This window comes from Pomacea canaliculata, linkage group LG14 (assembly GCF_003073045.1).
Source record: "Pomacea canaliculata isolate SZHN2017 linkage group LG14, ASM307304v1, whole genome shotgun sequence".
NCBI classification, from domain to species: Eukaryota; Metazoa; Mollusca; class Gastropoda; order Architaenioglossa; family Ampullariidae; genus Pomacea; species Pomacea canaliculata.
In genome coordinates, this window is record NC_037603.1 from 14,038,823 (window position 1) to 14,053,573 (window position 14,751).

At 36.3% G+C, this 14,751-nt stretch overlaps 1 protein-coding gene across 2 annotated transcripts in view; it reads left to right on the forward strand.

The window, feature by feature from the left end:
• The window catches only part of LOC112555294 (ras GTPase-activating protein 3-like), a 29,644-nt gene that overhangs the window by 10,153 nt on the left and 4,740 nt on the right, over positions 1 to 14,751 (forward strand). The window contains exons 5-24 of one of the 2 annotated variants that reach the window (XM_025223631.1): positions 9 to 91; positions 593 to 752; positions 971 to 1,041; positions 1,419 to 1,547; positions 1,716 to 1,872; positions 2,510 to 2,658; positions 3,066 to 3,180; positions 3,455 to 3,529; positions 3,824 to 3,947; positions 4,472 to 4,578; positions 5,047 to 5,124; positions 6,067 to 6,150; positions 6,526 to 6,596; positions 6,873 to 6,979; positions 7,768 to 7,850; positions 8,312 to 8,382; positions 8,631 to 8,720; positions 9,468 to 9,622; positions 11,630 to 11,650; positions 14,468 to 14,651. In XM_025223631.1, coding sequence (XP_025079416.1) covers positions 9 to 91; positions 593 to 752; positions 971 to 1,041; positions 1,419 to 1,547; positions 1,716 to 1,872; positions 2,510 to 2,658; positions 3,066 to 3,180; positions 3,455 to 3,529; positions 3,824 to 3,947; positions 4,472 to 4,578; positions 5,047 to 5,124; positions 6,067 to 6,150; positions 6,526 to 6,596; positions 6,873 to 6,979; positions 7,768 to 7,850; positions 8,312 to 8,382; positions 8,631 to 8,720; positions 9,468 to 9,622; positions 11,630 to 11,650; positions 14,468 to 14,651 — 2,114 coding nt within the window. The remainder of the gene's footprint in view (positions 1 to 8; positions 92 to 592; positions 753 to 970; positions 1,042 to 1,418; positions 1,548 to 1,715; positions 1,873 to 2,509; positions 2,659 to 3,065; positions 3,181 to 3,454; positions 3,530 to 3,823; positions 3,948 to 4,471; positions 4,579 to 5,046; positions 5,125 to 6,066; positions 6,151 to 6,525; positions 6,597 to 6,872; positions 6,980 to 7,767; positions 7,851 to 8,311; positions 8,383 to 8,630; positions 8,721 to 9,467; positions 9,623 to 11,629; positions 11,651 to 14,467; positions 14,652 to 14,751) is intronic. The other variant, XM_025223633.1, reaches the window with a different exon arrangement.

Here is a 14,751-nt window from a genome sequence, read left to right on the forward strand (position 1 = left end):
CTTGACAGGGGAAGGTCCACCTTGAAATCCGCTTTGATGAATACCTTAGCTCAGAACCTGATTTCTACTCATCGCACAGAATGGCTGTCAGGTGAGTCCTTACATTTGATAGGAAGAATTTCTCGATCAGAAGGTAAGTTTTTTTAGTGCAAAGGCTAAATCACCTGATTTTTTATTAGTTTCCTGCCTGAGCTGCATATTCTTTGAAATATGCCATAATAGGGGTTGACCTCTTTCTCATATTTGAGATCAAAATTTATCAGCAAATTTGATAAACATTATTACGAAACTGTTTTATTTTATGATAAACTTAAAGTTTGAAATTGTAGTTATAGATCACATCAGCATTTTGGCATATTGCAATATTTAAATTGTAGAAACAGTACATGGATAAATAGGTTTAAAAGAATGAGACAAAAATGATAAAAAGAATTTAACCAAATTTTACACAAGTTATACCTTTTTAACAGTCTCAGTTCAACACAGTCAGTCATGGTACATGGTGGACTGTATTACATGAAATAAATCAGTGTAGGACTTCCTGAATTGTAAAAGAGGGCTGAATGAAAGGTTTCCTCAAATATATTGACAGAGTTGTGGAGTGCAGTGACCTAATGGTGGTTAATGGTGCCTGCAACCCCTATGCAGTAGTCGTGCTGTCATGGGGGAAACTTAGACACAAGGAAGTCAAGCGCACAGTGGTCCGCAAGAAGACAATCTGTCCACAGTTTGATGATGTTTTCTGCTTTGATGTATGTTGTTTTGTGAAAGAATTTAAAAGAGTTTCTTCTATACTATTCATTGTTAAAATTTTGTATGTCTAAAAACTGATAAACTTTCCATCATTTTCACAGGAACCAAAAAAGTTGAAATTAATACTTTCTTTTTAAAGTCATAAAAGCAGTGGAAAGTGAGATACTTTTTTAAAACTTATTTTGACTGTTTAGATTTTTTTTTCTTTATTTTTTAGCTGAACAATAAGGGTCAGAATCATGACAGGAACATCTACAGCTTTGATGACATCTATGAAGGAGAGCTAAGGTACAGTTTTTGTTGTCTTGTAAATTTGATTAATTTCATCCTTTGGAGACTCCAGGAGCTATAGTTATGAAGAAATAGTAAGTCGTTTCTCTATGGCAAAATGAGGAACTCAAGAATAAATGTTTCCGTGGACACTACATTGTGTTTTTTTTACCTCGGCATCTTTGTCACCACTTTATAGCTATGTCTCCAGGGGTAAAAACAATTTCTGTGGGATCTGGACACTGCTTTATAACTTCAGAAGCAAGAGGCTTGTCCTTGAGATCCCCATGTTGCCCCACGCCAATGACATACCCTTACTTCATAACTCCAGCTGGTGTGACTACTTTATTTGAAAATTGCCCTTAATCAGTCATCATTTGTTTTTGTATGTACAGTGTCTCTCTTTGGCATGATGACTCCAAGGTGTCTAGAGAAGTCCTTGGTCACATGTTTCGTGGCAGCTTCCTTGGAGAGGTAAAAATATTACTGCGTGACCTGGATCTGTCTACAGTTCACACAGCATGGTCAGTATTCTAATCATACTCTCCATTTTTGTCCATGTCCTTTCAGAGTGCACGAGAAGTGTAAACTAATTCAAATATGGATGGTTTGAGATGGTTTGTGAGCGACACACCTAATCACCCACTACATGTTAGACATAATCCCTTACATGATCACTTTTTTTTCTCAAGGTACTGTCTGCAGGCGAGGGAAATGTCAAATAAATTGCAGCCCCTTGAAGACCTTGGGTCCATTCGCCTCAAGATCTCCTACACTGCTGACTATGTTTTTGAGTCACACTATTACCATGATCTTCGTGAGTTACTGCTGGCTTCTGCAGATGTAAAGGTTTGTCTTTAATTGGGGAAATTGGTTTTGTTTGTTTGTTTGGTATTTTTTGATCAGATGGTCCTCATTTAATGTGTCGGAGCAGTACTACTGTTACATGATTTATATCTCCGGTACATGTCTAAACATTTTTTTAAGTAACTTTCAAAGTAAGAGTCGGCACCTAGTGCAATTAAAACCATTTGAGGGTATAAATGTGCTGCTAGCATGTATGAATGTATGCTTGTTAATTTGACAAAAAACCTGGTAAGGTAGAGAAAAAGATTGAAAAATGGTGGGGAGATCAGGTGAGGAAAACAAAAGATGGGCAGGAGCACAAGACTGGGAGTGGAAGAAGTTTGTTTTATATTTGTTTCACATTTCATACATTTGTTTTACTGCTGTTTTACAGGTTTGTTTCATGTTTATTTTAAATATTTGTTTTATAGTTTTGTTCTGTTTGTGATTTGTTGTATCATAACTGAAATTATAATGTTGTGCAAAGAGTCTGTGTTTGTATATTGTTTGTTGCTGTATGTTGATTAATATGTATGCAATAGACCTTGAGCTTTTGGATAGAAACCAAATATATTTCTTCTCTTTTATTATTTTCCCTTGAGATGATTGTGAGATAAAGTTCATTGTTCATATCTTACAGCCAGTCAGTTCTAGTGCAGCTTTCCTTCTAGGAGAGATAGCTGACACTCAGCAGGAGGCCGCACAACCCCTTGTCAGGTTGTTTGTTCACTATGAGAAAATTTTGCCATTTATACGGAGCCTTGCTGACTGGGAGATGTCACACATGACGTGAGTGCTGTCTTTTTGTGCTGTAGTAAGAGTAAGCAATTTTTTTTTAAAAAGCAATGGGGGCATTACAGATTATATGGTGTGTCTTTTACTAAAAAAAGGAAAAAGAGGAAATGATTGCTTTATCTACATCAGACATCATATACTATATTGTATACTAAAGTTAAAGCTGATTCAGAGTGGTAATACTATGCAGTTGAATTTTTTTAAGATTTTTTTTTTCATTTTTATACACTGCATGGATCAACTGTTATTCAAACTTTACTTACCATTTTGGGCTTCTAAACATCAGCTGAGAATTTTTTTTGGGAACAAGGCCATATTGAGCTTCCTTAATTTTTAATTCTTTGTAAGAGGCCTTTAAAAAAACACTGTGTTTTTATATTTGTGTATGTGTGTGTTGACAGTGATCCTAATACCCTTTTTCGTGGAAATACCTTGTTGTCCAAAATGTTGGATGAGCTGATGAAGCTAGTTGGATTGCCCTACCTGCACGACACACTCAGGGCTTTTATTGATAATGTGAGAATTAACATAGTTTGTCAAGTTAATAAAACGTTCTATAATTATGGTCTGAGATATTTGTAATATTTAAAACATTACTAGAAAGTTACTTCAGCCTTTTTTTCAGTCACAAATGCATTGCATTTATGACATCTCTACACATAATAAAATTACTGTGGGATTATTTAAGAGATAGGTCAGTCACTTTCATCATAATGTTCTCAGGAAACTCTTCATGGAAACATTAGTTATGAGAAAAATAAAAACTTTATTTTTGTTTTACTGTTTTCAGGTTTGTGATGAACCCAAGTCATGTGAAATCGACTCAACAAGGATTAAAGATGGAGAAAACCATGACCAAAACCTGGTAGGATGAAAAAGAAATAAAAGTTATAAAATGGATCACTGAAACAATGGCAAACTCCTAAGATAAACAGGCCGATAAAAAAATAATTCCAAAACGAAACAAGAATTGCTATCAGCTGCTTCTGTCTTTGAGAACCAGCTTTGCATACTTTTGTCGCTTGATACTAATAGGTACACAACTTGAAGGATAACTTGCTTATCTTACTGTTTTAACTATTATGGCCTTCCTACTTTTACCCATGGAGTGTTCTTCCTTTTGGAAATACCTTATTTCTTTCATATCTCCATTTTGCAGGAAAACCTTAAGTCTTATGTGAAGTCAGCTTTAGAGGCAATCACAGCATCAGGGCTGGTTTGTCCTACCCTCTTGCGAGATGTCTTCTGTGTGTTGAAAGAGATGGCACTTAAACACTATCCAGGTATGCCTAATGGTAAATTTTGTGTCATAGAGCATACGTGCCTTCAGTCTTTTGAACAGTTCGGGATGCTCGGCCAGGAGGGTTGTGAATTTCAGCAGATGCAAAAGTATTTCCTATTTAACATGCATTTGTTACTCAAAGTGAGATTTTCCTGATTTTGTACAAGACAAAGACACAGATAATTAACATTTTGCAGGAAATCTGTCATTCATGTTAAAGAACCTGTTAGACCATCAGAATAAGTGCAGCTTTTACTACTTAAGTTTTATGTACTGATTATTATGCTACCATATCATACAAAGAGGTTCTCGGAAAGTTAACCTAGAAGATCATAGTAGAAAGTTGGGTGTGGGGGGGAATAAACTGCCAGTCTTCAAATAAATGGCCATTGTTATAAAGAGAGATGCATCAAACACTTTTTTCTTCATATTATTAACTTTGTTTATGCGAAAGTATCTGCTGCTGTTTATGTCCATTTTGCTATCTATGTAGATATCACTCAGGTTATGCACTTACTGTTCCAGACAACCCTAATGTCAGGTATCATGCCATTACAAGCTTTATCTTTCTCCGGTTCTTTGCTCCGGCTATTTTGGGACCACGACTTTTTGAACTTAGATCTGAAGCTCAGGTACATCTTAAGTTTCTTTGTTTGCCATACACAGAGTTGCCACTTTGTTTATAGAAGTTTTTTTTTTTTCATTAGTATAATAATTTTTGTTTGTAAAATTGGGATCAATTTTCGGTTCAGACCATAAATGGGTGGCAATTAAAGTCGTTCATCTCTTTTAACCTGAGATTTGCTTCCACCTAAAGTGTAAGACACTAAATCCATGTATAATGTAAAATGTAAACAGCTTTAAGCATATTGAATGTAAGATTAACTTACCAAGGATTCGAATATCCTTCTTCAACTAAATTCATTCAGTATGAATGACATTGATGCGATTGAGCTTTAGCTGTGAAGATGTTCACATCTGTGAATGCAAACTGAATAGGAAAGGCTAGGATTTTTCTGGGCGGTACAGGGGAGGTAAAATAAATGGTCTTATGTTTTATATTGCTAAACTTAATTCAAGGTGTGTGGATATGCTCTTAGGATCCAGTTGTTGTCAGAGCCCTGACGCTGATATCTAAGGCCATTACAAGTCTTGCCAACATTGTTACTTCAAAAAGTGTAAGTATTTGCTCTTTTTTGTTGTTTTTAATTACCTCCCTTTGTGGGAAATGGAAAACTGGGGGTTGGGGGAGGACATTGAGGGGAGGGTGAACCTGACTTCCTTTGTAATATTAATTTTCACAGTCCCAAATTTTATGCTGTTCTTAAACTCAAACTTGAACATTTTAATGACAGTTCCGTACGTGTATCCAGATGAGCAAGTGGTGTGAGTTATGTGTGGATGAACAGAGCCTTGTGCTCTCCATTCACCCATTTGCTCGTCTATTCATCCACACATAACTCACACTTGTGCACACCTGCATGCTTGCCCTCTGTTCCACCTACAGTACTAACAGCATCATTGAGGTATTCTGGGCATTAAGTCTGCATTCTGGGGACAGTAAAAGGGAAGTGTCCTTTGTTCTCGATAACTCTTTTGTTTGTATTCTCAGTCTTAACCAGCGTAAAATTATTTTTGTGCTTGCCGATACTGCTGACTCCTAGACAAAAACAATAAAAAGGCTTCCCTAAAGTCTTATTTATATATAATTGAAATATTGCTCTTGCATGGGAGTGCATTTATAGGAATGGTATAGCTGGAAATGTTGGCTGTACCTCGTGTCCAATATCACACTCATATACTTGTATGTGTACTCATAGGTATAGGGTGTGCTACATTCATATTATTCTCTTGAAAAGATATAGAAAGCTGAATGTAAATCTGCTGTGCAGTTGTTGTTTTAGTTTGTTCGTAATAATCAGGTTATTTTCTTCATTGATGAGATGGCTATAAGTAGCATCATGCTCCTTCCAGAACTATCATATTTTGCTCCGTTCGTTCAGTAATATTTCTGAGAACTTGTTTGCAGCAGTTGCAAGTTTTCTTAGTACAGTTTGTGTCACCTGTTATGCTACTATGTGTTCTGTAGAACAATTTTTGCTAGCTTGATTTCTTTGCAGGCTAACTTTGGGCTAAAAGAGGAATACATGGTACCCTTGTTAGATGCTCTTTCAACTGAAGCAACAAGGGAATCAATTAAAATGGTTTGTTGCTTATATCATCATGTCACAGTGTTATTCCTTATACAGTGTATGTTGATATTTGCAGATTTATTTTGCATTTGCATTAATGTCATCCACTGGACATGATCTTTTGTTGTATAAGTTTGACATTGATGAAGTATAAAAGATAGAGAATAATGTTAGATTTAAAGGCATCATTCTTCAGAAAATCCTAAAAGTTCTTTTTAGTTATGAACAGTAGAAACAAATAGCATTGTGCGGACTGTTTTTGGGAACAATGCTAAAGGAAGAGGTGTGTTTTTAGTGCACATTTAAAGGATTCAGTGGTGGATATGGATCACTTGCAACTAAGGAGAAAATGTTGTTGAACTAGGAAAACTTTCTCTCATTTTTCAGTTTTTAGACATCATCTCGGCCACAGGAGCATACGCCAAGAACATTGAAGCACCAATAACCTTGAAAGAAGGGTAACAGTCCTTTTATGTCATTTTTGTTGTTCGCAGTTACTAATTTTTATTTATCTTTCCTGCTTGGGGATCCCCTGGGTTTTAATAAACTTTAAAAGTGAAATCTAAGTAGCATGTGACTTTGTCCCTTCGTTTTCAACTAGTGTAAGAAAGTGTAAGTAATTATTTGAGTAGAAACTTGATAAAAATTATTGTGAGGAGAAAGTGGAAAATGTAGATGCTTCTAAATTTAGTTTTTTCATATCTGATTCTTGTAGGTTTTCTTTTGTGTTACAGATTAATGATCAAAAGAGCTCAAGGTCGAAAACGGCTTGGGCTGAAAAATTTCAAAAAGCGCTACTTTTGTCTTACAAACCAGTTTATATCCTATGCAAAATCAAAATGTAAGTATTATAAATTGCACATGGAAATAAAATTATGGATTTATCAGCTGCTTTATATCCAATGGCTGGGTTGTACACCAGGGGCAACATGTAATATTCCAGTTTTGAATGATCGAGCTTAGATGCTTTTATTTCATATCAAGCAGTTTAATGCAAGTACATTCTTTTGCCAAGTTTTGTGTCACAAAAATCACAAAGTATATTTTTAGCCAGCCACACAAATTTGTTGACAGTCAGGTGCCACACAATTTCTGTCAGCATTGCAATGCTGGCTTTTCATCTGCTCAAGACTTCAAGAAAGCAGACAGTTTCAAGGAAGAATGCCATACATTTTATTTATCCCAGAGGGCAGTTAGATGCATCTCCGTATGAAAGCATATTTTGCCTCATAAAATAATTGGCATCTTCATGGAAGCTGGGGGCTTAATCTTATTACCAGCGATTGAATTGTAAACTTTGAAATGATATAAGTGTGAAATCCTGAGCAGTGAATTTGTGTGTGTTTGTGCACATTAGAGTGTGTGTTCATGTGAACCCATTTCTGCATGAGCCCATATGTGGGCATGTCTGTATTCCTGTAAGTATTTGCCTGTACAGATATAAATGCAAGCGAGAGTGATTGAGCATGTGCCTGCATGCATTTTCTTGTGAATGTGAATGGGTGACTAATACATTCTATGTAGTCTGGGTACATAGGCTTGTTATGAAATGTATCCTCCTCAGAAAGTAGAAGGTATGTAGAGTGTTTTTATACAGATTTTAACCCTGACCCTGTTGTCCTATTGCAGTGGACAAGCCTTTGTGTGTGATCCCAGTTGAGGATGTTTTGGCTGTGGAGCGTCTGCAGGAAGATTCCTTCAGGATGAAATATGTGAGCTGATGAATGCTTTCTTGGTTGGGCTGTCGATGCAGGTTTCTGTGGAAATTCATAAATAGTTTTGCCTCTTAACTTGGTTGAACTGTTCAATTTTTTTTAATTTCTAGAAGTACAATCAGCAGCATTTTAGAGACAACAGTTGAAGAGTATCTCAATCCAATTTTCCTTATTTTGCTGGGACCATATCATATTGCTGACAGTGATCTGCAGACTTTTCCATTGTGGGGAATTGTGAGGGAGAATGATTACAGTTATGTCTGATGGCTAACGGTCAGGACCAAAAGTGAAAATGGTAGCCTTGGACCATGTGAATACTATACTAAGCAATTTTTCTCAGTAACACATGGGGGAGGTTTGCCCCCCCTCCCCAAATGAGTGAAAAGTTGTCAAGGCTATGCATTCATGTGCCTTTATTATTAAGTCCTTAACAGAGACCTGTGTTTGTTATGCTTCAGATGTTCCAAGTAGTCCAGAAGCAGAGAGCACTTTATGTTCAAGCAAGCAACTGTGTTGAAGAAAAAGAGTGGTTTGTCTTTTTTGCTTTCTGAAATAATAGTCTTGAACCCATCACATCTTTTAAATCATGACAAAATTTGCATTCCAGATGTAAAAAAAACAGTTTTGTTAACACTTTAGGCCCTTCATGTGGCTATCGCTGTCATATGACTTTTGGTCACTATATGTTCATGTTATTATGGACAGAATTACCCAATAAATTTTCAGTGTCCTGTGAATAATTGCACCTGAAATAAAGTTTTATGACATGTTTTTCAGGTTAGATATCTTGACAAAAGTGTGCAAGTCGAACAAAAACCGCTTAAAAGAGTTCCACCCTGCAGCATTCATCAATAGCCACTGGCTTTGGTACTTGATTCTCAGTTATTTTCATTTGATATTTTAATATTCTTTCGAGCAGGAGTGGGAAACATCCAGCTTGCAGGCTGCTTAAGGTCTGCAGAATTGTTTGGTCTGATCCTGCCAAGGCAACCATAAGCCGGATCCAAAATTTAATGAATCTAGGAGCGCTTTTCATAGCAACATCAATTTATGTCAAGTGAATCATTCTAATCACTATCAGCTGCCTGTGACTTAGAGGACAGTCAGTGGCAGGCAGGCTGGGATTGTAAACTTTAACACGCTGTGGTGGTACCACAGCTTGACAAAATATATCAGGATAATTTTTAAGTTGATAATTTGGTATTGCCGTGAATGATGCTATCAATATCCAAATGGTTTTGGCAAAAGAAGAGTTTTCCACTCCTGCTTTAGAGTGTGAATTTAATATTTAATATTTGCAATAATATAAACTGAACTACTTCAGACTATAAAGAATTAAGAATTCTGTAATGATGGAAAATTTCATGCATGCTTGATTCTGTCTTTTCTTTCTTTTGCAAGTGTGTGTGTGTGAGGGATTGTGTGTGATATTGAGACAAGTCATAAGTCTATAGTAAAAAGTTACATATTTTATTTAGTCTCATTATTTCTTACTAAAGATTGGTTTAATGTTACACTTATAGTGTTTCGCTTACTGGGTACATTTCTACGTTATAACTACTATTGAGACAAAGAGATATGATTTCTAAGCGTGTTTTTTTTTTTTTTAATCAGCTGCAAGAGCGTAGATCCAAATGCTAAAGGCTGTTCACCAGTCACAGGTGGGGTTCCTGTGACAGATATACAAGTGGACATTGATCCTGACAGAGAGCTAGAGAAGATCCATTCTCTTTTCTTGGCCCATATGGATAAACTTGACGCCCTGCAGGGTATGTGTTTGCTTTACATGCTGGTGTTGGTAGAGAAAGAAGGGTGTTCTTTTATACATTAATATACAAACATAAATTGACAAGGAGGAAGCACCCTGAAAAGGGTAAAATTAATGATCATGTCTTTTTTTTTTTTTTTAAGGTTGTAAAGGGAGTGAGGTATTTAGAAAACCCTTTTGGTTGGTGGGGGGGGGGGAACAACATTTTTGTGAGTGTACTGCCCATCTCTTCTCCCTTTCATTGCTTTACCTATCTCCTACCCTCAGTGAACCCTGACAGCTGGGTTGACTGGGAAAAGTTTGCTGTGCTGCACGGGTATGAAACAGGTGTGCCTCTGGATTCATTACTCCAACCACTCAGCTATCCCCTTCCCCTAAACAATTTGGTACATCGGACTTGGTTGATCTCTCTCTCTCTCATTTGATGTGGGCTAGATGAAATTCAGCATAATTTTTATATTTGTTTTATATTCATTTTTGTTTGTTTGTGGATGTGTCATTGTGATGCTAGTGGTGGATCATCATGTTTTTCATTTATCTCGACTGTGCTTTCTTCTCACTTTTTAGATAGATTTATTCTTCTCCATTACACAGAAGTGCAGACAGATTCATCTGTTTATTGGCTTTCTAGCCTGAAGGATGTCACTTTGGTTATTCCCTCACTCCACCCCAGCCGAGACCATTTGTCGTAGATAATTCACTTCAGTAATAAGTCACCTCCTACTGTTTAAAATTAACATGATGCTATCAACTGATATCTCCTTATTTGGCAAACATTGGTTTTCTGAAAATTTCCTGAAATAGTTTCTCAATATTTCACCTGCAGCGATCTCCCTTTGCTTAATAGGGTGCTGCTCAGCCTTCATCCTTAACCCTTTGGGCACGATGGGCCACGATCATAACTTGCCGGGGAAACACAGGGAAGGCGATTTTCATTACTTTTATTGCAAAGTTCAAACTTTCTCCTTTCCAAAAATTTATAGCTTTCTTGGTCTAATGTTTACCTGAGAGCAGCAATAATAAAATCAAACACCAACCACTGTCGTCCGCACAGTCTTTAGTTATTAGCTGGTCTTTGTAATACTTATACTTTTATGCAGTCCTCAGTGGGTTAATCTTCCTTTGTCTTCATCAGCTGTGGTTTGTGATTTAAGCTTGCTCTGGCACTACACAAGATAACTTTATTGTGATTATGTTTTAGTTAGTGTCCAGGCAGTAACTACTGGCTGGTTGCAAGTTTATGGCTGATTCTTGTATTTAAAAAAAATTAGCTTCTTGTAGGAATCTATTTTTATTATTAATCTATCATTAACATTATTTAGCAAGGTCATCCCCAGTGAGCACCATGTTGATATGTTTTCTTCAACTTGGCTCAAAATCTTTAGAAATCAGTTCAAATGGAGTAGACAGCTAAAGCCTTTCACTTTTCATGTTTGTGAGAATACCCTGTTGTGGTCTGCAAATTCTCACAGTTGTCTACTCTTGCTGTCTAGGCTCAATTTACGTATTCATTTTACGTTGTGTGGAACATCTGACATTGTGCATGCCTGTTTGAAAGGTACTGAAGCTGTAAGAGCAGTGTGGGTACATTTAAAAGACATTTGACAACTTGAAATAGCCAATTATTCCCCTTACTTTAGCTTGAAAACACGTGCAGCACGTTCCAGTATTGAAAGGAGCAAAGTCCTTGACAGTGCCCTGTATGTTACTCAATAAATCCTTTGATCACATGCAAGTGCTTCTGATGTATACTAGTTTACAGCTGACAGATGCATTGTGCCTTGTTTCTTAGTATGCCACATATGCTAAGATATGGGTATGCTTATGCTCCTGCTTGTATATGACATTCATTATTTTGGAAACTCTGTTACTGGCATTATTATTACAAACAGGCATGTACACATTGCATTACTTCTGTTGCATTACTTCATATGTTGTTTTTTGTTTTAAAGAATGTGCATGATATTTTAAAATGCATATACCATCTCTCTCTTTCTCTCTTTGATAGCTTGCATGAAAAGTGGAAATGGTAAGCTTAGAAAAATATCTGCATGACTGTTCTGTAAAATTTCACATGCTTAACCTCTAATTAGAAACACCATGCTGCACAATATACCTCCTAATACATTAGGACTTAAGAAAACATCACCTTTTCTTCCTGGACATAAATATATATACAGTTCTGAAACATGTGTGGGTGTGTGTTACATGCTTTAAAGGCAATTGAAGACGGAATTTGCTCATGATAATTTTTATGCGAAAATTGCTTAACAGTGTGACTAGTGGCACAAATATTGATGTTTAAAATCCTTTGCACACTAAATTCATGGGTTGAATGACAGACTTTACTATTCATCTATTGTCATCAGTTTTATAATTTAAGTGTTGTCACAAGAATCTGTCTGTTGTAAGGGCTTTGTTTTCATCTCAAAGTAGCAACTTTATGATTAATGATGATTGGAGTTCAGTAAAAGCTCTTACAGCTGTCATATGATGAAACAAATGGATAAAGCTTGGCATGGTCAACTGAGGGATGTGTGTGGTAGAATTTTCAAAGTTTTTAAAGCAAGGAAGACATTTTCCAAGATTGATGATGATAGGTACTTCATAAAAACAGTTAAAAGGTGAAAGTGAATGCATTCACATTGAACAGCTAACTGATCTGTGGTTGTCTACAGTTCTTTTATTTCTGCAAAATAACCATTTGATGCTTGATGATGGCTCTTTCTCTCACACATGTACGCATCTCTCACACTTCCACCCACGTACACCTATACATGATCACACACACATAATTTGAAATAGTGCATGAGAAATTCATATATGTATATGCTTAAAATATAAATTCTATACATAACAAAATAAACCATGTGGTTCTTCCCATCTGCTCTTTTATTTCGTCTAAAATATTCTTTTAGTCTGTTATCCAAAAAGGGACATTAAGCTGTCACGTCGAGTATATGAATGAGTTGTGTGCATTGTCACTTAACGCAGGTGTACACATAAAAGCATCTCATATATAAATAAAAGCATTAAGGTCGGTGTTAATATGTTGACTATATATTGACAAAACTACTTGAAATATAATAGTGATTTAGAAAGTAAAGTTTTTTGAAGACCACATAATGCAGTACCATGGTGATTTAATAGGTAAAGTACATTTGCACTTTATAATAATAATGGGCACTTATAACACGCAACATCACGACCAAGATAGGTCTCGCTCTCTGCGCAGACCAATAATGATAAATGAAAGATAACAGCCAGTGGACAGTGAGGTGGGTATAGGAACACTACACAGCATAAAGATGAGGTACAAGAGTAGAATGTAAAGCAATGGATGAAGGGATGAAGTAGATACTGTAAACAGTGTAAAATGGAGTTGTTACATGACAGACAGTATTGCCAGGGAGTTAAGAATTCTAATTCAGGGATAACACTTTGTGAACAGAAATAATTGAGTATCAGTGATTTAATGGATTAAGTAAATACTACTGTAGTACGAGCTTTGTCAAAATAATGTATGATTTCACAAAGGTCACATTTCAATTCCAAACAAGAAACTACATAGTTTCCCCTTCAGAGTAATCCCCCTCGAGTCTAAATCACTTTTCTGTCAGTGCTAGAAGGATTCTTCTGGGATGCCCCTCAGCTCCGTCATTATGGCCCTCTTAATGGCCTCCATGCCTTGAAAACTGATCCTCTTAATGATCCCATTAAGCCTGGGAAAAAGAAAAATGTCACACGAAGCAAGATCAGGTGAATGGGGAGGTTGTTCCAATATGGTAATGTTCTCGGCCACTACCAGATGCTCAGGGCGCGCTGAGCAGGTGCATTGTCGTGGTGAAGCAGCCATGATTTGTCCTGCCACAATTCTTGTCCAGCAGTGTGCATAGAAGAATGACGGAGAAGGAAAGAAATGTGCATTAGACATGAGGGGGATTACTTTGAAGAGGAAGTCATGTAGTTGTTTAGAATTAAAATAAACTGCTTGTGATGCCAGTCTCATTACTGTTCAGACCTTGTAAGTTGATTAATGTTCTTAGGCTGACTGTTTTTCTTGCTTTTCTCTAAAGTGATTCAGTGATGTGGCCCACTACTGACATAGTCAAGGGTCCTATAAGGCTGTTGCTTTCTTCAGTAATTCTCAGGCTTTGGCCAAAGTATTTGTAACATGGCATCCTTTTGGCTTGTAGATCCTGATGACCTTTTTGTAGTGTTGTCTTGGCCTTGTAGCCCCTGGAGGGTTTGGCCTCTTTTAAATATTTGTGTTTTCTGTCAGTGATTTTTTTTTTCTTTTCAGTTTTTGCTATGTGCTTGATGCTCTGAAATTCTTTAGTGAGTAGCTTTGTGTCAAATACTGAAGGATTTTGAAATCTTGTAGGAATCTATAATCTGTTGGTTCTCTTTCTTTGCTAGAAGAATCTTTCTGAAAGTGTGTGGAATTTTATGAATTTGTGTAAATTTGCTATAATTCCTTACTTGTATATTTGGACATGGATTGTGCTTTATTTGAATTTTTTTTTAATTTACAAATGTATCTCATACTAAAAATATTTGTAATGAATATTGAATAATGATTTGAATACTTAAAAATGCGAAATAAAAACTAACTTTGTTTACTTATGAATTTGATACTTTTTGATATTATGACTTATCTAATATTCCCTATCTTACTATCATGGCGTTTTTTGTTTTGGTTTATTTTTTTCAATTAAAATAAAAATTTAGGACAGTGCTAATGCTTGTAATCGTGATAAAATTAAAGCATCATGCTTTGTAACTGGCCTGTATGTATTGTCTAATTAAGAACAACAGGTACAGCTTTTTCATATTCTCTTTACAGATGTTTGTGGGAGTCAAGTAGTGTATGCTGGAGTGTCAGAAGAGCTGCGTCCCAGCATTTATGTAGAGGACCCTCAGACATGTTTCCAGACAGTCAGTGAGCTCCAGAAGTGTGTTGTTAGTCTGGAACAGGAACACAAACAGTATTTGCGGATGGTGCAACGATCCACTGTCATTGGTTCCAGGTGAGACTACTTTTATTATTTCCCTGGAATGTGAGCATAGCAGAAGTTTGCTAATTTTATGTTCGTGTTTTTTTATGATCAGAGAATTTAAATGATTGTG